This window comes from Salmo trutta, unplaced genomic scaffold (assembly GCF_901001165.1).
Source record: "Salmo trutta unplaced genomic scaffold, fSalTru1.1, whole genome shotgun sequence".
Taxonomy (NCBI): Eukaryota; Metazoa; Chordata; class Actinopteri; order Salmoniformes; family Salmonidae; genus Salmo; species Salmo trutta.
The window spans coordinates 3,282,346-3,309,484 of record NW_021823073.1 but is presented as its reverse complement, the minus strand read 5'-3'; the positions used below and the strand labels follow the sequence as shown (position 1 = coordinate 3,309,484).

Genomic DNA, 27,139 nt, shown 5'->3' with positions numbered 1-27,139 from the left:
ATAGAACTTCCCAACTGAGGACCATAACATAGAACTTCCCAACTGAGGACTATAACATAGAACTTCCCAACTGAGGACTATAACATAGAACTTCCCAACTGAGGACTATAACATAGAACTTCCCAACTGAGGACTATAACATAGAACTTCCCAACTGAGGACTATAACATAGAACTTCCCAACTGAGGACTATAACATAGAACTTCCCAACTGAGGACTATAACATAGAACTTCCCAACTGAGGACTATAACATAGAACTTCCCAACTGAGGACTATAACATAGAACCGCCCAACTGAGGACTATAACATAGAACTTCCCAACTGAGGACTATAACATAGAACTTCCCAACTGAGGACCATAACATAGAACTTCCCAACTGAGGACTATAACATAGAACTTCCCAACTGAGGACTATAACATAGAACTTCCCAACTGAGGACTATAACATAGAACTTCCCAACTGAGGACTATAACATAGAACTTCCCAACTGAGGACTATAACATAGAACTTCCCAACTGAGGACTATAACATATAACTTCCCAACTGAGGACTATAACATAGAACTTCCCAACTGAGGACTGTAACATCGAACTTCCCAACTAAGGACTATAACATAGAACTTCCCAACTGAGGACTATAACATTGAACTTCCCAACTGAGGACTATGAATGATTTGTGAAAGACCTGTAAAAAAAGCAATTTGGCACAATTAAAATCCCTCATCAGTCCGGTGTTCATCCTTACCCCAATCTGGTGTTTAACCCTTACCCCAATCTGGTGTTTAACCCTTACCCCAGTCTGGTGTTCAAACCTTTCCCCAGTCTGGTGTTCATCCTTACCCCAGTCTGGTGTTCATCCTTACCCCAGTCTAGTGTTTAACTCTTACCCCAATGTGGTGTTTAACCCTTACCCCAGTCTGGTGTTCATCCTTACCCCAGTCTGGTGTTCAAACCTTACCCCAGTCTGGTATTTAACCCTTACCCCAGTCTGGTGTTCATCCTTACCCCAGTCTGGTGTTCAAACCTTACCCCAGTCTGGTATTTAACCCTTACCCCAGTCTGGTGTTCATCCTTACCCCAGTCTGGTATTTAACCCTTACCCCAGTCTGGTGTTCAAACCTTACCCCAGTCTGGTATTTAACCCTTACCCCAGTCTGGTGTTCATCCTTACCCCAGTCTGGTGTTCAACCCTTACCCCAGTCTGGTGTTAAACTCTTACCCCAGTCTGGTGTTTAACTCTTAGCCCAGTCTGGTGTTAAACTCTTACCCCAGTCTGGTGTTAAACTCTTACCCCAGTCTGGTGTTAAACTCTTACCCCAGTCTGGTGTTTAACCCTTACCTCAGTCTGGTGTTAAACTCTTACCTCAGTCTGGTGTTAAACTCTTACCCCAGTCTGGTGTTCATCCTTACCCCAGTCTAGTGTTTAACCCTTACCTCAGTCTGGTGTTAAACTCTTACCTCAGTCTGGTGTTAAACTCTTACCCCAGTCTGGTGTTCATCCTTACCCCAGTCTAGTGTTTAACCCTTACCCCAGTCTGGTGTTTAACTCTTACCCCAGGGTTCATCCTTACCCCAGTCTGGGGTAATAAGACTTGGATAGACATGTCTAATTTCTATAACCATTATTAATCTACAATTGTTTCTTGTGGCTGTAATGAAATACTGAAGATTGTTGTTCATTTGCAGAGCTACAGGCTACAAATGATCTAGCTAGTCCATTATCTGCACAATTGATCCTAAACATCCACAATGTCAAGCAGCATTATTGTTGTATTCCCTCAACCACCACTGGCATTCATCACTCACCACGGACATATTGGTGATATCATACATCTCAATTACATTTTTTTTACCCAGATTCTGGGTGAGTTATGTACATTTTTTTTTTTTTTACCTTTATTTAACTATGGAAGTCAGTTAAGAACAAATTCTTATGTACAATGATGGCCTAGGAGCAGTGGGTTTACTGCCTTGTTCAAGGGCAGAACAACAGATTTGTACCTTGTCAGCTCAGGGATTTGAACTTGCAACCTTTCAGTTACTAGTCCAACACTCTAACCACTAGGCTACGCTGCCGCCACATTCTCATGACACTTTGATTTATTGGGTGCAATTTGAAACAAAACAGTTTGTCTGGGTTGTATATTGAAGAGGAAACAGTTTGTTGTGTTCTAGGCTGACAGCCCCCAGGATATTCTAGGCTGACAGCCCCCAGGATATTCTAGGCTGACAGCCCCCAGGATATTCTAGGCTGACAGCCCCCAGTTGAGCTCATCTGTGTGACATTGGGTTTAATTCAAGTTATGACACTCACTCCATCTCCTGAAGCAAGCCTATATGTTTCTACTAGAACTTTGTTTTGCGACATCAATTAAATGTATGTATAACATGCCTACAGGGGAAAAGTCAAAACAGCCAACGAGACAGAGTTCTTTGTCTGTGGAACTGAATGACATTTTACTTTAAACATGCAATGGGATGAAAAAAATAAATCCTTTTTTTTCTTCATTTTGCTTTTATTTGAAAGGGAAAATATCTTACTCAATAAATATTGTAGCAACATCAACGGGACACAGACATTTACATGAAAAAAGGGAGATGATGACCTAATGACACAACAAACAACCGTTTCTATCTTTTCATTCATTTCAGAAACAGAAAGCATTAGCAGGCTAGATGATGATACTGCTCTAGGAGAAGCTGTTCTGAAAACACTTGAAAAGCATCGCGAGTTTAATAAAGGCATTGGAATATACCAGAATTCATGCCGCTTTTTAGCGAAGCCTTGATCTTTAAAAAGTGCATTTATACTTTAGACATATCCAGTGAACAACGTCCTTCAACCAAAGTCATGCTTCATTTGTTTATTTCCTTCCCCTCCCTTGCTGAGAGCAGATTCAGAAGGTGTTGCATAGCTGAAAGGGCATGTCCATAAACTGTTCAGCATCACAATACCCTGTCTATCATTACGCCAACCAGATCAGAAGTCCTAGGATGTCAACGGTCATTGGTTTAAATGATATGGGCTTACAGTAAATTCTACAAAATACAGGAAAGAGATGACTGGAACAACCGGACCATTAGGTCAGGAAATACTTGACTTGCAACCACAAGAAGGGGGAAGAGAAACAAACAAGCTGATGGAAACCACAGTGATGTGCTGCGTGCGCAGTGTCATGTCACTTCCAGATCTTTGATCCAGTGCAAGATGGCCGCTCGTCTTCAGCGTTCCAGAGTGCACCGCTGCAGTCTCTCCTGGTAATGGAGTCAGCTGTACAGACCGGGGTGAGCCCATCATCCTTTACAGTTACATGTACAGCGTGGATCTCTTGTTCACATCCTTTCTGAAGTCCTTAGAAAAACGTCCGGGACTCGTTCAACTTTTCCTACGTGACATCACTTCCTGTGGAAATGCTAATTTCCTGTGAAAGGCCATGACCCCTTCCTCGTCCAGCTCTAAGAGGAACAGTGTTACTACCTCCCGGGAAGCCGCCGGAAGGAAGGCAGCTAATTGGCCCAAAGCAGAGATAGCTTCCTCTTCTGGTAAAAGATATGTAAGGGAGATGGATGGTAGACAGACAGGCTACACTGAAAGACTATTGTGTTGTCATTGATACGGTGGATTTCATCTACACTTACATTGTATGATGCATATAAAAAACTCCACCCCAGGACAGCAAGCCAAGGGCTTTAAAGTGCAGGAAGGGAAGGGCCACACCCTCTAATGTCCCAAAATGCACTATGCTCTGACCTTTAAGCCCTGTCCTCACTGCATGCTTCAATCCCAGCCTACAAACCCACTCCTGAGGGTCGTGACCCTGCCCACCAGGTCACATGACACTGCAACTCTTTGCTTTGTCCTTCCGCAGGTCTGACGCTACCGCCGCGAGGTCGGGCCTAGTGGGCATGTGCGAGATCCTTTTGTTGCCTCTGGTAGATTTGTTGCGTTTGACGTTCTTGTTGTTCTTGTTGACGCAGGCCAAGGTGGCCACGTGGAAAATGTCCCTGACGCTGTTCTCTGACTGCTGGGCTGAGCACTCGATGTAGGGGGCTGATATCTGTTTGGCCATGTTGGAACCCTGTATAAAGAAAACACATTGAAATTGGAATTTCAGTTTACTTCCCGAATTGACTGAATTGAAATGGAATTGACACAAAATCTGAAGAAAATGCACTCTACAACCACCGTACCTGATCATATGACACAGGCATCTGTCTGTGATTGGATAGCTCCACCAGCGTGGAGAGGTCGGTGCGCAGGTCAGATTTGCAGCCCACCAGGAGCATCTTGGTGTTGGGACAGAACTCCTGGATCTCCCCTTTCCACTGTGGAGGACAGAGAAAGTCATTGAGACTGGGCGGACAGGACCAGACAGAATGGGAGCTAGTCCAGACTAGCCATCAAATACTTGCCTCCTCCTGTCCTTGATTCCTCAATTCCTCGCCTCCCTCTCAAAGCTCATTGGAGGAGGAGGTACAAGAGGAGGGACCTTGGAGCCTCTCCTCCAATGGATTTTGAGAGAGAGTAATTGAGGAATCAAGGACTGGAGGTATCAAGTATTTGACGGCTTGTACACTTTTTTCAGACAGAACCTGAGCCCTCTCCTTCTGAAGGACAAAGCCACTTCCTGTTTCCAGTCACCATGCTGCATCACATGGCGTTGAACCCAGGAAGGAATGTAGTATCAGAGGCTTTAAGGCCAGAGATAATCCTTCACGTTTCCTCTCAAACACAATAAACACTCTGGGATCAATGGCCTTTAATCAGTGGATATAATCTGCTACTAATGCAGTCTGTAGAACACGGAGTGTTTGGCTGGCTGGCTGGCTGGCTGACTGGACATTGAGGGATCATGTTCAGTGTTGTACAGACAGGTGATTGTTTGAACTGGCCAAGAGGAAGGAAGGAACTCTGTTTTGGAACGGAACCTTCTCATGTTATTTTTCCATAGCAGAGTCACATCAGAGGACACTAAAAGCACTTCCTTCCTTTCCCTGCCCTCCTCTCACCCTAACGCCCCCTAACCCATTACGACCTCTGTCTGTACCTCAACTCTCTAGATGTTTAAGTGGGCTAAGTGGAAAAAACTGGAAATTACTGGGAAAAACTGGAAATTACTGGGAAAACGTTCTGGGGGAGGTCAAGTGAAAAGGATATTAAATGAATTAATTGAATGAAAACTGGACATGTAGTTTTCAAGTGAGGTAAAAGAAAAACACATGAAGGTCCATATTCTAAAGGCTGTAGAGGTTGACGAATGGTAGGTACACAAGTGGAGGATGGACCATAAAAATGGCTGGAACTGAGCCAATAGAATGGTATCAAACACCTGGAAACCATGTGCTTGATGTATTTGATACCGTTCCACCCATTCCACTCCAACCATTATCACGAGCCTGTCCTCCCCAATTAAGGTGCCACCAACCTCCTGTGGTACACACCTTCTTTATTACACTGTCGAGTGTGTCAGGACGGCTGACATCAAAACAGATAAGGACAGCGTCTGAGTCTGGGTAGGAGAGAGGCCTCACGTTGTCGTAGTATGGAGACCCTGAAACAACAGAACAAAGCACAGGTCAGCACACGGACAACTACAACTCACACAATACACAGAGAACTACAACTCACACAATACACATAGAACTACAACTCACACAATACACAGAGAACTACAACTCACACAATACACTGAAAACTACAACTCACACAATGCAACTCACACAATACACAGAGAACTACAACTCACACAATACACTGAAAACTACAACTCACACAATGCAACTCACACAATACACAGAAATCTACAACTCACACAATACACAGAGAACTACAACTCACACAATACACAGAGAACTAACACTCCTCCTGTGGATGTAAGAGATTGAGACAGAGTAAAAAAACACACATGGATACATTGAGCATTCTATGGGCCAACCAAACCTGTCCAAACCAGATATTGACAGATTTTGCCTGAAAGTCACACAGGAAATCCAATAGTCATAGAGAAGAAGATGTTTTGGTGATGAGAGACCATTTCTCAACAGCGAAGGACACAGTCATTAGCATCAAGATAATACACACCAGAAGAACATCAACAGAAGAGATGCAAATATTATGCAGACTGCAGCAATGCGTTGTGTTTGAGTTTGAGGACTAGGTTACTTCTCTCATGAGACAGACCAGAGTGCCAGAGAAAGCAGAAACCTAGAAAACCATGCCAACCCCTTAAACTGAGACCATGTGTAGGAAAACGCCTCCCTCTTTCACTCTCTCCATCCCAACCTCCCTCTCTCCCTCCCTCCCTCCTCCCCTATCTCTGTAACAGCTTAGTGGTGAGGGGTTTAGGCTTACATCAAGGTGAGAGACCGGGTCACGTGAGCAGCTGTGGAAACTAAAGTCTAGGGCTACCCACATGTAACAAAGCCCCGCTGCCAAAGAATCCGGGGAATTTAGTTTTTCATGTCTAAAGTGGCTGGGACTCTTGGGAGGTCTTTTCCACATGCCCGGAGGAAGCCACCACACACACCCACCCACACACAGGAAGGAATGCAGTATCTGGAAGAAGACCATCTAGCTGGATCAACATCCATTCACCGTCCTCCTGCCCTGCCACACACCCTATTCCCTATATCGTGCACTACTTTTGACCAGAGGGCTCTATATAGGTGCACTATACAGGGAATAGTGTGTAATTTCAGACCCACACAGGCCAGGGTTTCTCTCTATAGCTACTGCAAAGCTGGCCTTAAGAGGGAGGATGGGGGTAAGGATCAGTTAGAGGATGTTGAGGATGGGGTTAAGGATCAGTTAGAGGATGTTGAGGATGGGGTTAAGGATCAGTTAGAGGATGTTGAGGATGAGGGTAAGGATCAGTTAGAGGATGTTGAGGATGGGGTTAAGGATCAGTTAGAGGATGTTGAGGATGGGGGTAAGGATCAGTTAGAGGATGTTGAGGATGGGGTTAAGGATCAGTTAGAGGATGTTGAGGATGGGTTAAGGATCAGTTAGAGGATGTTGAGGATGGGGTAAGGATCAGTTAGAGGATGTTGAGGATGGGGTAAGGATCAGTTAGAGGATGTTGAGGATGGGGTAAGGATCAGTTAGAGGAGGTTGAGGATGGGGTTAAGGATCAGTTAGAGGAGGTTGAGGATGGGGTTAAGGATCAGTTAGAGGATGTTGAGGATGGGGTTAAGGATCAGTTAGAGGATGTTGAGGATGGGGTTAAGGATCAGTTAGAGGATGTTGAGGATGGGGTTAAGGATCAGTTAGAGGATGGGGTAAGGATCAGTTAGAGGATGTTGAGGATGGGGGTAAGGATCAGTTAGAGGATGTTGAGGATGGGGGTAAGGATCAGTTAGAGGATGTTGAGGATGGGGGTAAGGATCAGTTAGAGGATGTTGAGGATGGGGTAAGGATCAGTTAGAGGATGTTGAGGATGGGGTAAGGATCAGTTAGAGGATGTTGAGGATGGGGGTAAGGATCAGTTAGAGGATGTTGAGGATGGGGGTAAGGATCAGTTAGAGGATGTTGAGGATGGGGGTAAGGATCAGTTAGAGGATGTTGAGGATGGGGGTAAGGATCAGTTAGAGGATGTTGAGGATGGGGGTAAGGATCAGTTAGAGGATGTTGAGGATGGGGTAAGGATCAGTTAGAGGATGTTGAGGATGGGGGTAAGGATCAGTTAGAGGATGTTGAGGATGGGGGTAAGGATCAGTTAGAGGATGTTGAGGATGGGTTAAGGATCAGTTAGAGGATGTTGAGGATGGGTTAAGGATCAGTTAGAGGATGTTGAGGATGGGGTTAAGGATCAGTTAGAGGATGTTGAGGATGGGGTTAAGGATCAGTTAGAGGATGTTGAGGATGGGGTAAGGATCAGTTAGAGGATGTTGAGGATGGGGTAAGGATCAGTTAGAGGAGGTTGAGGATGGGGTTAAGGATCAGTTAGAGGATGTTGAGGATGGGTAAGGATCAGTTAGAGGATGTTGAGGATGGGGTAGGATCAGTTTAGAGGATGTTGAGGATGGGGTTAAGGATCAGTTAGAGGATGTTGAGGATGGGGGTAAGGATCAGTTAGAGGATGTTGAGGATGGGGTATGGATCAGTTAGAGGATGTTGAGGATGGGGTAAGGATCAGTTAGAGGATGTTGAGGATGAGGGTAAGGATCAGTTAGAGGATGTTGAGGATGTGGGTAAGGATCAGTTAGAGGATGTTGAGGATGTGGGTATGGATCAGTTAGAGGATGTTGAGGATGGGGTAAGGATCAGTTAGAGGATGTTGAGGATGAGGGTAAGGATCAGTTAGAGGATGTGGGTAAGGATCAGTTAGAGGATGGGGTAAGGATCAGTTAGAGGATGTTGAGGATGTGGGTAAGGATCAGTTAGAGGATGTTGAGGATGTGGGTAAGGATCAGTTAGAGGATGTTGAGGATGGGGTAAGGATCAGTTAGAGGATGTTGAGGATGTGGGTAAGGATCAGTTAGAGGATGTTGAGGATGTGGGTAAGGATCAGTTAGAGGATGTTGAGGATGGGGTAAGGATCAGTTACTGTAGAGGAAGTGCTTGCTGCTCAGTCCTCAATGGAGAGGAACGCAGAAGGATATGTTTCACATATTTACTGGAAGTCCTATAATCACTAAGTGACACACAACCACATCCAGACATTCAGAATACTGACAAACCCTCCCTCCACAGGACATCTGGGGGCAACATTCAGAATACTGACAAGCCCTCCCTCCACAGGACATCTGGGGGCAACATTCAGAATACTGACAAACCCTCCCTCCACAGGACATCTGGGGGCAACATTCAGAATACTGACAAGCCCTCCCTCCACAGGACATCTGGGGGGCAACATTCAGAATACTGACAAGCCCTCCCTCCACAGGACATCTGGGGGCAACATTCAGAATACTGACAAGCCCTCCCTCCACAGGACATCTGGGGGCAACATTCAGAATACTGACAAACCCTCCCTCCACAGGAAAAATGGGGGCAACATTCAGAATACTGACAAGCCCTCCCTCCACAGGACATCTGGGGGCAACATTCAGAATACTGACAAGCCCTCCCTCCACAGGACATCTGGGGGCAACATTCAGAATACTGACAAACCCTCCCTCCACAGGACATCTGGGGGCAACATTCAGAATACTGACAAACCCTCCCTCCACAGGACATCTGGGGGCAACATTCAGAATACTGACAAACCCTCCCTCCACAGGACATCTGGGGGCAACATTCAGAATACTGACAAACCCTCCCTCCACAGGACATCTGGGGGCAACATTCAGAATACTGACAAACCCTCCCTCACAGGACATCTGGGGGCAACATTCAGAATACTGACAAACCCTCGCTCCACAGGACATCTGGGGGCAACATTCAGAATACTGTCAAACCCTCCCTCCACAGGACATCTGGGGGCAACATTCAGAATACTGACAAACCCTACCGCCACAGGAAATCTGGGGGCAACATTCAGAATACTGACAAGCCCTACCTCCACAGGAAATCTGGGGGCAACATTCAGAATACTGACAAACCCTCCCTCCACAGGACATCTGGGGGCAACATTCAGAATACTGACAAACCCTCCCTCCACAGGACATCTGGGGGCAACATTCAGAATACTGACAAACCCTCCCTCCACAGGACATCTGGGGGCAACATTCAGAATACTGACAAACCCTCCCTCCACAGGACATCTGGGGGCAACATTCAGAATACTGACAAACCCTCCCTCCATAGGACATCTGGGGGCAACATTCAGAATACTGACAAACCCTCCCTCCACAGGAAAAATGGGGGCAACATTCAAAAACGGACAAACCATCCCTCCACAGTACATCTGGGGGCAACATTCAGAATACTGACAAACCCTCCCTCCACAGGACATCTGGGGGCAACATTCAGAATACTGACAAACCCTCCCTCCACAGGACATCTGGGGGCAACATTCAGAATACTGACAAACCCTACCTCCACAGGACATCTGGGGGCAACATTCAGAATACTGACAAACCCTCCCTCCACAGGAAATATGGGGGCAACATTCAAAAACTGACAAACCCTCCCTCCACATTACATCTGGGGGCAACATTCAGAATACTGACAAACCCTCCCTCCACAGGACATCTGGGGGCAACATTCAGAATACTGACAAACCCTCCATCCACAGGAAATCTGGGGGCAACAATCAAAATACTGACAAGCTCTCCCTCCACAGGAAATCTGGGGGCGATTTTCAATGTTATTTTATAGAGGATGAGGTTGCTGCTAAGGGTCATGCTGTTAGTAGTTCTATAGAAGACAGATTCAAAACTTCACAATAAGTTCGTGGCTATCCCAGGACAATCAGTGGTGTGTATTTGGGTGTTTTCCTCAGCCATAAATAGCTGAAGTCCTGTTGACTATCACCATTAGTTTCTGCTCCGTCCTTGTTCCCCTCAGGACATTAATCTGAGAGGAAGGAAGACACCCACCGTTCTACCTCTTTTGTTCTCTTCTCTCTCTCCTTCTCTGTCTCTCTCCTTTTCTCTTGCTCCCTTCATCTCTATTTTTCAATATATTTCACAGACAGACAGACAGACAGACAGACAGACAGACAGACAGACAGACAGACAGACAGACAGACAGACAGACAGACAGACAGATTAGGGGAGTAGGCAGCTGCTGAAACATGCTCCCTGTCTCTCCCTTCAGCCCTCAGAGTGACAGACGAAGCAGAGAGAGAGAGGCCTGACCACAGAGCTCTTAGTGTGCGTCCCAAATGGTACCCCATTTGCTGATGGGCCTCGAGTGCACTTCATAGGGAATAGGGTGCCAGCTGAGCTGACAGCTGAGTGGAGCCCTGTGTGGACCACAACAGTTCAGCTCCATCTGAACCATTCATTCCACAGTTAGTCCTGCTGCCAGACCTCTGAATCCCATCAACCTCAAGTCCTGCTGCCAGACCTCTGAATCCCATCAACCTCAAGTCCTGCTGCCAGACCTCTGAATCTCATCAACCTCAAGTCCTGCTGCCAGACCTCTGAATCCCATCAACCTCAAGTCCTGCTGCCAGACCTCTGAATCCCATCAACCTCAAGTCCTGCTGCCAGACCTCTGAATCCCATCAAACTCAAGTCCTGCTGCCAGACTTCTGAATCCCATCAACCTCAAGTCCTGCTGCCAGACCTCTGAATCCCATCAATCTCAAGTCCTGCTGCCAGACCTCTGAATCCCATCAACCTCAAGTCCTGCTGCCAGACCTCTGAATCCCATCAACCTCAAGTCCTGCTGCCAGACCTCTGAATCCCATCAACCTCAAGTCCTGCTGCCAGACCTCTGAATCCCATCAACCTCAAGCATGCCACTTAAGAAAAAGGCCCTAATGCAAGGAGTGTGTGTCAATGTGAGAGGTGAACAATGACAGAGAGAGAGAGAGAGAGAGAGAGAGAGAGAGAGAGAGAGAGAGAGAGAGAGAGAGAGAGAGAGAGAGAGAGAGAGAGAGAGATATGATTCAGTTTCCCCAGGTCACACAGTGTAAATGATTCAGTTACCCCAGGTCACACAGTGTATATGATTCAGTTACCCCAGGTCACACAGTGTATATGATTCAGTTACCCAGGTCACACAGTGTAAATGATTCAGTTACCCCAGGTCACACAGTGTATATGATTCAGTTACCCAGGTCACACAGTCTATATGATTCAGTTACCCATGTCACACAGTGTAAATGATTCAGTTACCCCAGGTCACACAGTGTAAATGATTCAGTTACTCAGGTCACACAGTCTATATGATTCAGTTACTCAGGTCACACAGTCTATATGATTCAGTTACCCAGGTCACACAGTGTAAATGATTCAGTTACTCAGGTCACGCAGTCTATATGATTCAGTTACTCCAGGTCACACAGTCTATATGATTCAGTTACCCAGGTCACACAGTGTAAATGATTCAGTTACTCAGGTCACACAGTCTATATGATTCAGTTACTCAGGTCACACAGTCTATATGATTCAGTTACCCAGGTCACACAGTGTAAATGATTCAGTTACTCAGGTCACGCAGTCTATATGATTCAGTTACTCCAGGTCACACAGTCTATATGATTCAGTTACCCAGGTCACACAGTGTAAATGATTCAGTTACCCCAGGTCACACAGTGCAAATGATTCAGTTACTCAGATCACAACAGTCTATATGATTCAGTTACCCAGGTCACACAGTGTAAATGATTCAGTTAGCCAGGTCACACAGTGTAAATGATTCAGTTACCCAGGTCACACAGTGTAAATGATTCAGTTACCCCAGGTCACACAGTGTAAATGATTCAGTTTCCCCAGGTCACACAGTGTAAATGATTCAGTTACCCCAGGTCACACAGTGTATATGATTCAGTTACCCCAGGTCACACAATGTAAATGATTCAGTTACCCCAGGTCACACAGTGTAAATGATTCAGTTACCCAGGTCACACAGTCTATATGATTCAGTTACCCAGGTCACACATTGTAAATTATTCAATTACCCCAGGTCACACAGTGTAAATGATTCAGTTATCCCAGGTCACACAGTGTAAATGATTCAGTTACTCAGGTCACACAGTCTATATGATTCAGTTACTCAGGTCACACAGTCTATATGATTCAGTTACCCAGGTCACACAGTGTAAATGATTCAGTTACTCAGGTCACGCAGTCTATATGATTCAGTTACTCCAGGTCACACAGTCTATATGATTCAGTTACCCAGGTCACACAGTGTAAATGATTCAGTTACCCCAGGTCACACAGTGTAAATGATTCAGTTACTCAGATCACACAGTCTATATGATTCAGTTACCCAGGTCACACAGTGTAAATGATTCAGTTACCCAGGTCACACAGTGTAAATGATTCAGTTACTCAGATCACACAGTCTATATGATTCAGTTACCCAGGTCACACAGTGTAAATGATTCAGTTACCCAGGTCACACAGTGTAAATGATTCAGTTACCCCAGGTCACACAGTGTATATGATTCAGTTACCCAGGTCACACAGTGTAAATGATTCAGTTACCCCAGGTCACACAGTGTAAATGATTCAGTTACCCAGGTCACACAGTGTAAATAAGTACACAGTACAGCTGATTTAAGGCAAGTCCTCACAGTCATGCAAAAACTAATTTGATTGAGTTTTCTTTCAGGTTAACAACGTAAGACCTTACGGAAATATGCACCACTCCTCTTAAGTTTGCCGAAAGATCTCAGCGTTTACAAAAGGGCTCTTTGTTCAGTAGCAAGTAGCAACCTTTCGTCCCCGGAATGTGAAACATGCAGCTCCAATTCGCCGAGCTCCAGAAATTGATCCGATCCAGGCAACAAAGGCTGGCTGCTGACCGTGGTGTGTAGAAGGGAAGGCACGGGGGCTTGCTAAAGCAGAGCCCATCTCAGCTGTCTAGAAGCCAGAGTGGACAGGCAGCAGCCCCTGAACAACTGACTGCAGAAACACACAGGATCCAGGCTGGGATTCAGAATAGATGCTTTGCATTCGAGTCAGTGGAGGAATGTGAATGGTGCCTGTGTAACATCTGAAAGGTCCAGCACCCTGACGGTCGTCTCTCTGAGTGTCACTGGCCTCTTTGTGTCGAGCTGAACCAGCTGCTGTCTCTCTCCTATAGGCTGGCTCAAAGCGTTCAGCGTGCACGGAGCACGGCCGGCCTTCAACAGTGTCAACAAACGCGCTAGTAGTCAATCCATCATCCTGTCTCAGCCGCTGAATCACACAGCAGTCATGTGGGAGGCGTGTGTGGAGGCAGGGAGAGAGGGAGGAGACAGGACGGCAACCAGCTGGCTCTGAGGATCTTTCATTGCCCTTCATTTCTAAACAGTCTCCCACTGTATTCCTTTAGAAAATGAACAGGTAATATTGTTGAAATAAGTCACATCTGAATCGATGCCTCAGGTACAAAGCAACAAACACCTTGAGGACCACTTCCTCCAAACCTCCCAGATGGGTCAATATACCAATGGGGGAGAATGAGGGACGGATCTACGAACGGGCACGCAGGGCACGTGCCCTGGGTCCCGCTACCTCAAGGGGAGGGGCCCCTCATATGGCATATGAACATGACAGGAGCCATGGCAAAATGTGTAGAATTGCAGGAAATTCACTTGAAAACTGCAACATTTTCTCTTAGCCTCATGATAAAACTGCAAATGTTTCTCTCTGTCCCATGGCAAAATGTTTTCAATTGCAGGAAAGGCCCCCTGGAGGTAGGTGCTCCCAAATCCGGCCCTGGGGAGAATGGCTCCTGCAGATAAGCCCAGCTCAGCTGTAGCTTTATCCCCGGTATCTAGCACCCCTCCTCATCCCCCGTCCTCCTCCTCCCCATCCTCCCTCTTCTTCTCAGCATGTGATTGATATGGAGGAGCCTGCAGGCTAGCAGCTGTGGGATTCACTCCCCCCTTTGAAATCTCCCTAACTAACTCAGCAGCCCCAGCACTAATCAATATGTTTCCCTCTGTCGTTTGTCTTCCCAGGGAGCAGTAGGGGGACAGGAACTCAGGCATCTGTGGAACTGGAGCCCCCGCTGACCCTTCCAAACTGAAACCCACAACCCTTTGACCCTCCCAGGAAGGAACCCACATCCCACTGACCCCTGACCCTCCCAGACTGAAACGCACAACCCCCTGCCCCTCCCAGGAAGGAACCCACAACCCCCTGCCCCTCCCAGGAAGGAACCCACAACCCCCTGCCCCTCCCAGGAAGGAACCCACAACCCCCTGCCCCTCCCAGGAAGGAACCCACAACCCCCTGCCCCTCCCAGGAAGGAACCCACAACCCTTTGACCCTCCCAGGAAGGAACCCACAAGCCCCTGACCCTCCCAGGAAGGAACCCACATCCCACTGACCCCTGACCCTCCCAGGAAGGAACGCACATCCCCCTGACCCTCCCAGGAAGGAACCCACATCCCACTGACCCCTGACCCTCCCAGGAAGGAACGCACATCCCCCTGCCCCTCCCAGGAAGGAACCCACATCCCCCTGACCCTCCCAAGAAGGAACCCACATCCCCCTGCCCCTCCCAGGAAGGAACCCACATCCCCCTGACCCTCCCAGGAAGGAACCCACATCCCCCTGACCCTCCCAGGAAGGAACTCACATCCCCCTGCCCCTCCCAGGAAGGAACCCACATCCCCCTTCCCCTCCCAGGAAGGAACCCACATCCCCCTGACCCTCCCAGGAAGGAACCCACATCCCCCTGCCCCTCCCAGGAAGGAACCCACATCCCCCTGACCCTCCCAGGAAGGAACCCACATCCCCCTGCCCCTCCCAGGAAGGAACCCACATCCCCCTGCCCCTCCCAGGAAGGAACCCACATCCCCCTGCCCCTCCCAGGAAGGAACCCACATCCCACTGACCCCTGACCCTCCCAGGAAGTAACCCACAACCCCCTGCCCCTCCCAGGAAGGAACCCACAACCCCCTGCCCCTCCCAGGACTCCCTACAGTACGAGGTGGTGGTGGACTGACCCTGGCGCATTTGTTCTCTGTTTATCTGTGATGCAGTTAATGAACCACAGACACAGTCAGGGGGTAACAACCAAATGGAGGTCATTAAGGTAATGTCCTGGGAAGTTATTAACTCCCATTTGTCCTCTTTGTGCTCCTTCACCTTCAGGGGTAAAGGTTAGAGGCCTGCCGGCTGGGCTACGGGGTGTTGAAATGTTTCTTTGCAACGTTTCTTTCATTGCGTCTCTCCTTGGATGTTGAAAGTGGAGGTGTGTGTCTGAGGCAGTTTGCTAAGGTGATTGGCTGTCTGCCTGCCCCCTTTATTTAAGAGTTAGGCTAGTGAGTTGATATGGGTTCAATAGCTTTATGTCAGTGGTATTTACATTTTTTCAGCAGGGACCCCATTTTTTTCACCAGCATTTCTGGGGCACCCATTTTACCCCCACCCCATATCTAATGACAAACCTTTAAAATCTGTCCATTTTCTAGGAGGGCAGCAGGTAGCCTAGCGGTTAAAGCGTTGGGACAGTAACCAAAATGTTGCTTGTGTAAAAATGTGCCGTTCTGCCCTTGAGCAAGGCAGTAAAATAATTTGTACTTCTAATTTTTGTAATCCTTTTATTTTGCGACCCAACTGAAATTCCCCCACTAGGGGTCGTGAACCTGACTTTGAATACCACTGCTTTATATCCATATGTGAGTGGAAAGCCTGTTACTGGGTTGTGTTCTATACTATACTATACTATACTATACTATACTATACTATACTGTATTACTGGGTTGTGTTCTATACTATACTATACTATACTGTATTACTGGGTTGTGTTCTATACTATACTACACTGTATTACTGGGCTGTGTTCTATATTATACTATATTGTTTTACTGGGTTGTGTTATATACTATACTATATTGTATTACTGGGCTGTGTTTTATACTATACTATATTGTTTTACTGGGTTGTGTTATATACTATACTATACTGTATTACTGGGCTGTGTTCTATACTATACTATATTGTTTTACTGGGTTGTGTTATATACTATACTATACTGTATTACTGGGCTGTGTTCTATACTATATTTTATTACTGGGTGTCACGTCCTGACCATAGTACGATGTTATTTTCTATGGTAGACTAGGTCAGGGCGTGACAGGGGGTGTTTTCTGTTTTTCTATGTTTTGTATTTCTATGTTTTGGGTTCTAGTTTTCTATTTCTATGTTGTTTTTTGGTATGATCTCCAATTAGAGGCAACTGGTCCTCGTTGTCTCTAATTGGAGATCATACTTAGGTAGGATTTTTTCCCCACCTGTGTTTGTGGGTAGTTGTCTTCTGTTTAGTTTATGTACCTGACAGAACTGTGGGCTTTCGTTTTCTCTTTGTTATTTTTTCTTTAGTGTTCTGAGTTAAAATAAATATTCATCATGAGCAATCAACACGCTGCGTTTTGGTCCCCTCTCTACGACAGCCGTTACACTGGGTTGAGTTCTATACTATACTGTATTACCGGGCTGTGTTCTATACTATACTCTATTGTATTACTGGGTTGTGTTGAATACTATACTATATTGTATTACTGAGTTGTGTTATATACCATACTATGCTGTATTACTAGGTTGTGTTCTATACTATGCTGTATTACTAGGTTGTGTTCTATACTATGCTGTATTACTGGGCTGTGTTCTATACTATACTATGCTGTATTACTGGGTTGTGTTCTATACTATGCTGTATTACTGGGTTGTGTTCTATACTATGCTGTATTACTGGGCTGTGTTCTATACTATACTATGCTGTATTACTGGGTTGTGTTCTATACTAGATGGATTACCAGGACGTGTACTGTGAGCATGTGCTGACCAACTGGCAAGTGTCTTCACTTACATTTTCAACCTCTCCCTGTCCGAGTCTGTAATACCAACATGTTTTAAGCAGACCACCATAGTGCCTGTGCCCAAGAACACTAAGGTAACCTGCCTAAATGACTACAGACCTGTAGCACTCACGTCTGTAGCCATGAAATGCTTTGAAAGGCTGGTCATGGCTCACATCAACACCATTATCCCAGAAACCCTAGACCCACTCCAATTTGCATACCGCCCCAACAGAACCACAGATGATGCAATCTCTATTGCACTCCACACTGCCCTTTTCCAACTAGACAAAAGGAACACCTACGTGAGAATGCTATTCATTGACTACAGCTCAGCGTTTAATACCATAGTACCCTGAAAGCTCATCAATAAGCTAAGGACTCTGGGACTAAACACCTCCCTCTGCAACTGGATTTTGGACTTCCTGACCGGCCGCCCCCAGGTGGTAAGGGTAGGTAACACATCCGCCATTCTGATCCTCAACACAGGGGCCCCTCAGGGGTGCGTGCCCAGTCCCCTCCTGTACTCCCTGTTCACTCATGACTGCACGGCCAGGCACAACTCCAACACCATCATTAAAATTGCCGATGAAACAACAGTGGTAGTCCTGATCACTGACAACGATGAGACAGCCTATAGGGAGGAGATCAGAGACCTGGCCGTGTGGTGACAGGACAACAACCTCTCCCTCAATGTGATCAAGACAAAGGAGATGATTGTGGACTACAGGAAAAAGAGGACCGAGCACGTCCCCGTTTTCATCGACGGGCTGCAGTGGAGCAGGTTGAGAGCTTCAAGTTCCTTGGCGTCCACATCACCAACAAACTAACATGGTCCAAGCACACCATGACAGTCGTGAAGCGGGCACGACAAAACCTATTCCCCCTCAGGAGACTAGAAAGATTTGGCATGGGTCCTCAGATCCTCAAAAGGTTCTACAGCTGCACTATCGAGAGCATCCTGACTGGTTGCATCACTGCCTGGTATGGCAACTGCTCGGCCTCTGACCCCAAGGCACTACAGAGGGTAGTGTGAATGGCCCAGTACATCACTGGGGCCAAGCTTCCTGCCACCCAGGACATCTATACCAGGCGGTGTCAGAGGAAGGCCCTAAAAATTGTCAAAGACTCCAGCCACCATAGTCATAGACTGTTCTCTCTGCTACCGCATGGCAAGCGGTACTGGAGTACCAAGTCTAGGTCCAAGAGGCTTCTAAACAGCTTCTACCCCCAAGCCATAAGACTCCTGAACATCTAATCAAATGGCTACCCAGAATATTTGCATTGCCCCCCCCCCCCCATTGTTGGTTGGGGGCTCGTAAGTAAACATTTCACTGTAAGGTCTACACCTGTTGTATTCGGCGCATGTGACCAATAAAATTTGATTTGATTTACTATACTGTATTGTGTTCTATACTATACTGTATTACTTTGTTGTGTTCTATACTATACTATTTTACTGGGTTGTGTTCTATACTATACTATATTACTGGGTTGTGTTCTATACTATACTGTATTACTGGGTTGTGTTCTATACTATACTGTATTACTGGGTTGTGTTCTATACTTTATTACTGGGTTGTGTTATATACTATACTATATTACTGGGTTGTGTTCTATACTATACTGTATTACTTTGTTGTGTTCTATACTATACTGTATTACTGGGTTGTGTTTTATACTATACTGTATTACTGGGTTGTGTTCTATACTATACTGTATTACTGGGTTGTGTTCTTTACTATACTGTATTACTGGGTTGTGTTCTATACTATACTGTATTACTGGGTTGTGTTCTATACTATATTACTGGGTTGTGCTCTATACTATACTGTAATACTGGGTTGTGCTCTATACTATACTGTATTACTGGGTTGTGCTCTATACTATATTACTGGGTTGTGCTCTATACTATACTGTATTACTGGGTTGTGTTCTATACTATACTGTATTACTGGGTTGTGCTCTATACTATACTGTATTACTGGGTTGTGCTCTATACTATACTGTATTACTGGGTTGTGTTCTATACTATACTGTATTACTGGGTTGTGTTCTATACTATATTACTGGGTTGTGTTCTATACTATATTACTGGGTTGTGTTCTATACTATATTACTGGGTTGTGTTCTATACTATATTACTGGGTTGTGTTCTATACTATATTGTATTACTTGGTTGTGTTCTATACTATACTGTATTACTGGGTTGTGTTCTATACTATACTGTATTACTGGGTTGTGTTCTATACTATACTATATTACTGGGTTGTGTTCTATACTATACTATATTACTGGGTTGTGTTCTATACTATATTACTGGGTTGTGTTCTATACTATACTATATTACTGGGTTGTGTTCTATACTATACTGTATTACTGGGTTGTGTTCTATACTATACTATATTACTGGGTTGTGTTCTATACTATATTACTGGGTTGTGTTCTATACTATACTCTATTACTGGGTTGTGTTCTATACTATACTGTATTACTGGGTTGTGTTATATACTATACTGTATTACTGGGTTGTGTTATATACTATACTGTATTACTGGGTTGTGTTATATACTATACTGTATTACTGGGTTGTGTTATATACTATACTGTATTACTGGGTTGTGTTATATACTATACTGTATTACTGGGTTGTGTTCTATACTATACTATATTACTGGGTTGTGTTCTATACTATACTGTATTACTGGGTTGTGTTCTATACTATACTATATTACTGGGTTGTGTTCTATACTATACTATATTACTGGGTTGTGTTCTATACTATATTACTGGGTTGTGTTCTATACTATACTCTATTACTGGGTTGTGTTCTATACTATACTGTATTACTGGGTTGTGTTATATACTATACTGTATTACTGGGTTGTGTTCTATACTATACTATATTACTGGGTTGTGTTCTATACTATATTACTGGGTTGTGTTCTATACTATACTCTATTACTGGGTTGTGTTATATACTATACTGTATTACTGGGTTGTGTTATATACTATACTGTATTACTGGGTTGTGTTATATACTATACTGTATTACTGGGTTGTGTTCTATTCTATATATCCAGTAGCTTACATTTTCATTTTTACTGTGAGAATTTGTGTTAGTCTGCTGCACCTCCACTCCTGTTTGGCTATGCTCCTTCCCTTCCTCTATTCCTGCTTGAAAACAAAGCGGACAAGGAGGCAGAGCCCATCAATGTGCAGCTCAGTCCTGGTAATGAGCAGAGCTCAGGTGTCTCTACCTTGTTAAAGCCTGGATAGAGGCAATGGAGGCATGGGATAAGCCAGTAGCTAAGAGGCCCTACTGAATAAAAGAGGGGTTCCCATTAGGGGATATACACACACACACACACACACACACACACACACACACACAGTCTCAGACCAGCTCTGTGTTTGCCCACTGAAGCTGAGCCAATCACAGAGGCGTGCCTAGGAAAGGCTCAGGAGACCTACTGAAGAAATTAGCAGAAAGACAGACAGACAGACAGTCAGTCCCTCTACACTACACTACACTACACTACAGACAGTCCCTCTACACTACACTACAGACAGACAGTTCCTCTACACTACACTACACTACAGACAGACAGTTCCACTACACTACACTACAGACAGACAGTCTCTCTACACTACACTACAGACAGACAGTTCCTCTACACTACACTACACTACAGACAGACAGTTCCACTACACTACACTACAGACAGACAGTCCCTCTACACTACAGGCAGACAGACAGTCCCTCTACACTACACTACAGACAGACAGTCCCTCTACACTACACTACAGACAGACAGTCCCTCAACACTACACTACAGACAGACAGTCCCTCAACACTACACTACAGACAGACAGTCCCTCTACACTACACTACAGACAGACAGTCTCTCTACACTACACTACACTACAGACAGACAGTTCCTCTACACTACACTACAGACAGACAGTTCCACTACACTACACTACAGACAGACAGTCCCTCTACACTACAGACAGACAGTCCCTCAACACTACACTACAGACAAACAGTCCCTCAACACTACACTACAGGCAGACAGTCCGTCTACATTACAGGCAGACAATTCCTCTACACTACACTAAAACTACAGACAGACAGTCCCTCAACACTACACTACAGGCAGACAGTCCCTCTACACTACAGGCAGACAGTTCCTCTACACTACACTACACTACAGGCAGACAGTCCCTCTACACTACAGGCAGACAGTCCCTCTACACTACAGACAGACAGTCCCTCTACACTACACTACAGACAGACAGTCCCTCTACACTACACTACAGACAGACAGTCCTTCAACACTACACTACAGACAGACAGTCCCTCTACACTACACTACAGACAGACAGTCCCTCTACACTACACTACAGACAGACAGTCCCTCAACACTACACTACAGACAGACAGTCTCTCTACACTACACTACACTACAGACAGACAGTTCCTCTACACTACACTACAGACAGACAGTTCCACTACACTACACTACAGACAGACAGTCCCTCTACACTACACTACAGACAGACAGTCCCTCTACACTACACTACAGAGAGACAGTCCCTCTACACTACAGGCAGACGGACAGACAAACAGGCAGACAGACTGACAGCCCCTCTACACTACAGGCAGGCAGGCAGTCCCTCTACACTACAGGCAGGCAGGCAGTCCCTCTACACTACACTACAGGCAGACAGTCCCTCTACACTACACTACACTACAGACAGACAGTCCCTCAACACTACACTACAGGCAGACAGTCCCTCTACACTACAGGCAGACAGTCCCTCTACACTACACTACAGACAGACAGTCCCTCTACACTACACAACAGACAGACAGTCCCTCAACACTACACTACAGACAGACAGTCCCTCAACACTACACTACAGACAGACAGTCCCTCTACACTACACTATAGGCAGACAGTCCCTCTACACTACACTACACTACAGACAGACAGTCCCTCTACACTACACTACAGACAGACAGTCCCTCTACACTACACTACAGGCAGGCAGACAGTCCCTCTACACTACACTACAGGCAGATAGACAGTCCCTCTACACTACACTACACTACAGACAGACAGTCCCTCTACACTACACTACAGACAGACAGTCCCTCTACACTACACTACAGAGAGACAGTCCCTCTACACTACACTACAGACAGACAGTCCCTCTACACTACACTACAGACAGACAGTCCCTCTACACTACACTACAGACAGACAGACAGTCCCTCTACACTACAGGCAGAGATAAAGTCCCTCTACACTACAGGCAGACGGACAGACAAACAGGCAGACAGACTGACAGCCCCTCTACACTACAGGCAGGCAGGCAGTCCCTCTACACTACACTACAGGCAGAAACATTCCCTCCACATTACATGCAGACAGACAAACAGGCAGACAGTCCTTCTACACTACACTACAGGCAGACAGTCCCTCTACAGCCAACCAGACAGGAAGACAGTCCTTTTACAGCCAACCAGGCAGACAGACAGTCCCTCTACAGCCAACCGGACAGGAAGACAGTGTCTCTACAGCCAATTAGGCAGACAGCCAGTCCGTCTACAGACAACCAGACAGACAAACAGACCCACTTGGCAACAGAGCCCCAGCTTGCACTACCACCTCCACCACCTCCACCCCTCAGGCTGGAGGAGAGTGGGGGTACGGAGGGGAGAGGGCTGGAGGAGAGTAGGGGTACGGAAGGGAGAGGGCTGGGGATCGGGCTGGAGGAGAGTGGGGGTACGGAAGGGAGAGGGCTGGGGATCAGGCTGGAGGAGAGTGGGGGTACAGAGGGGAGAGGGCTGGAGGAGAGTGGGGGTACGGAAGGGAGAGGGCTGGGGATCGGGCTGGAGGAGAGTGGGGGTACGGAGGGGAGAGGGCTGGAGGAGAGTAGGGGTACGGAAGGGAGAGGGCTGGGGATCAGGCTGGAGGAGAGTGGGGGTACAGAGGGGAGAGGGCTGGGGATCGGGCTGGAGGAGAGTGGGGGTACGGAGGGGAGAGGGCTGGAGGAGAGTAGGGGTACGGAAGGGAGAGGGCTGGGGATCGGGCTGGAGGAGAGTGGGGGTACGGAGGGGAGAGGGCTGGAGGAGAGTAGGGGTACGGAAGGGAGAGGGCTGGGGATCGGGCTGGAGGAGAGTGGGGGTATGGAAGGGAGAGGGCTAGGGATTGGGCTGGAGGAGAGTGGGGGTACGGAAGGGAGAGGGCTGGGGATCGGGCTGGAGGAGAGTGGGGGTACGGAGGGGAGAGGGCTGGAGGAGAGTAGGGGTACGGAAGGGAGAGGGCTGGGGATCAGGCTGGAGGAGAGTGGGGGTACAGAGGGGAGAGGGCTGGGGATCGGGCTGGAGGAGAGTGGGGGTACGGAGGGGAGAGGGCTGGAGGAGAGTGGGGGTACGGAAGGGAGAGGGCTGGGGATCGGGCTGGAGGAGAGTGGGGGTACGGAGGGGAGAGGGCTGGAGGAGAGTAGGGGTACGGAAGGGAGAGGGCTGGGGATCAGGCTGGAGGAGAGTGGGGGTACAGAGGGGAGAGGGCTGGGGATCAGGCTGGAGGAGAGTGGGGGTACGGAGGGGAGAGGGCTGGAGGAGAGTAGGGGTACGGAAGGGAGAGGGCTGGGGATCAGGCTGGAGGAGAGTGGGGGTACGGAAGGGAGAGGGCTGGGGATCAGGCTGGAGGAGAGTGGGGGTACAGAGGGGAGAGGGCTGGGGATCAGGCTGGAGGAGAGTGGGGGTACGGAGGGGAGAGGGCTGGAGGAGAGTAGGGGTACGGAAGGGAGAGGGCTGGGGATCGGGCTGGAGGAGAGTGGGGGTACGGAGGGAGAGGGCTGGAGGAGAGTAGGGGTACGGAAGGGAGAGGGCTGGGGATCGGGCTGGAGGAGAGTGGGGGTACGGAAGGGAGAGGGCTGGAGGAGAGTAGGGGTACGGAAGGGAGAGGGCTGGGGATTGGGCTGGAGGAGAGTGGGGGTACGGAAGGGAGAGGGCTAGGGATCGGGCTGGAGGAGAGTGGGGGTACGGAAGGGAGAGGGCTGGGGATCAGGCTGGAGGAGAGTGGGGCTACAACACATAATTACTTCCAGACTTCCAGCATGGATGGAGATCCCATGAGGTTAACTCCTCAACACTAGAAACCAGTCTACTGGAAGAGGCCAGTAGAAGACTAATAAACTGGACCAGGTACAGAAGTAGCAGTTTGTCTGGAGGGAGGACAGTCTTCTCACTGTTACTGATTGGCTGCATGGTGTCTTTGTTGAGGGGAGATGGCTGGAGAAGCATGGTAGAACATTTGGTCAGCGGTGTCTGTCTGAATGGTTCAACCAGCTGGTCCATCCCTAGCATTCCACAGTAGCATCATGACTTCTTCTAAGAATGTAACAAACCACAACTTGATAATAAATAATAGATCATTTAGTTTCATTCAAATGAAATATTCATCCCTGTCAACAGATGTATCCCTCCATGACATCCATGACATGCATTCCTCCATGACATCCATGACATGCATTCCTCCATGACATCCATGACATGCATTCCTCCATGACATCCATGACATGCATTCCTCCATGACACTGTGAGACCATCAGGTCCTGACATGCCTGGCAGCTGCATTTCTAATGGACAGCAACTGTGATCAATGGGCATCATGGAAGTCAAAGGCAAACAATAAATAAATAATTGATCCTGCATTTACCCAGGTTATATACATTTACCCAGGTTATATACATTTACCCAGGTTATATACATTTACCCAGGTTATATATATTTACCCAGGTTATATTCATTTACCCAGGTTATATACATTTACCCAGGTTATATACACATTCACCCAGGTTATATACATTTACCCAGGTTATATACATTTACCCAGGTTATATACATTTACCCAGGTTATATATATTTACCCAGGTTATATACATTTACCCAGGTTATATATATTTACCTAGGTTATATACATTCACCCAGGTTATATACATTTACCCAGGTTATATACATTTACCCAGGTTATATACATTTACCCAGGTTATATACATTTACCTAGGTTATATACATTTACCCAGGTTTTATACATTTACCCAGGTTATATACATTTACCCAGGTTATATACATTCACCCAGGTTAAATACATTCACCCAGGTTATATACACATTTACCCAGGTTATATATATTTACCCAGGTTATATACATTTACCCAGGTTATATATATTTACCCAGGTTATACACATTTACCCAGGTTATATACATTCACCCAGGTTATATACATTTAGCCAGGTTATATACATTCACCCAGGTTATATATATATTTACCCAGGTTATATACATTTACCCAGGTTATATATATTTACCCAGGTTATACACATTTACCCAGGTTATATACATTCACCCAGGTTATATATATTTACCCAGGTTTTATACATTTACCCAGGTTATATACATTTACCCAGGTTATATATATCTAAGCTAAATATTATAATAGGGGAGACTGGGTCATAGAGCTATAGTAAACATAGATCTGCAGATTGAAGAAATGAAATGGCTCATTACCTGACGTGTCCCATAGGCTGAGCTCTATTCTTTTCGTGTCTATTTCAAAACTGGCCGTGTAATTCTCGAACACTGTGGGCATGTAACTCTAAAGAAAAAAGAGACAATCATAGATAATTATAGACAAGTATTAACAATTATTATTATTAGTAGTAGTATTAATTAGTTATAACAAACTTTTGTTACATTTAGGTATCAAGCATCCATTTCTTTGAACTCACTTCTGGGAAGATATCCTTTGCAAAAACGTGTAGTAGAGCAGTCTTCCCACATTGACTGTCCCCGACCACAACTATTTTGCATTTCACAATCTGACTAGGATCCATCCCGGATTTAACAGATACTTTCTGACTAGATATTCTCTCCTTCATTGAAGTCAGTTGACGGACAGTCCGCTATAGAGAGCTCCACGTTGTTAGAAGAGTGCGCACACACATCAATAATAGAAAACAGCAGATAATCGGAGCGTAATAAATCCGTTTCTCCTCTCTGATGTCTGCGTCCTTTGTCAGTACTGTGTCTGGTGTCGACTACAACGTGAACGGGACTTTTTGACGGTATTTATACCGAGACCGTGAGCCAGTGGAGTTGTCCCTCCCCTCTCTCTCCACGTGCTGAAAGTGTTGCAGGGTTATGTGGAGACCTGGGTGGTCGGGAGAGTGGTGATCGTATGCTCAGTGTGTGATGGCGCCCTCCGTAGGCCTCCATTCAAACAGCTCAGATCATGATGGACTACTTTATTAAAACATTTATCATCTCACCATGTCATTTTAAATTACTTGTGTTCAGAGAGAGACTCGGTGAGTATAGCCTTGCTATTGAGAAATGCAGCTGTGCACACTGCCCACAAAATGAGGTGGACACTGAGCTGCACTTCCTAACCTCCTGCCAAATGTATGACCATATTAGAGACACATATTTCCCTCAGATTACACAGATCCACAAAGAATTAGAAAACAAACCTAATTTTGATAAACTCCCATATCTATTGGGTGAAATACCACAGTGTGACATCACAGCAGCAAGATGTGTGACCTGTTGCCACAAGAAAAGGTCAACCAGTGAAGAACAAACACCATTGTAAATACAACCCATATTTATGTTTATTTATTTTCCCTTTTGTACTTTAACTATTTGCACATAATGTCACATTTGAAATGTGTTTATTCTCCGGACACCGATGACATAGATAT

At 46.2% G+C, this 27,139-nt stretch overlaps 1 protein-coding gene across 1 annotated transcript; it reads right to left on the bottom strand.

Annotated features, from left to right (window-relative positions):
* Positions 1-2,497: 2,497 nt before the first annotated feature.
* LOC115188715 (rho-related GTP-binding protein RhoE-like) lies at positions 2,498-26,497 on the bottom strand. Its single transcript, XM_029747448.1, has 5 exons — positions 26,168-26,497; positions 25,947-26,034; positions 5,445-5,554; positions 4,194-4,328; positions 2,498-4,081 (listed from the first exon to the last, which is right to left on the bottom strand). The coding sequence occupies exons 1-5, from the start codon at positions 26,315-26,317 to the stop codon at positions 3,833-3,835; spliced, it is 732 nt and encodes a 243-aa protein (XP_029603308.1). The 5' UTR covers positions 26,318-26,497; the 3' UTR covers positions 2,498-3,832.
* Positions 26,498-27,139: the final 642 nt, after the last annotated feature.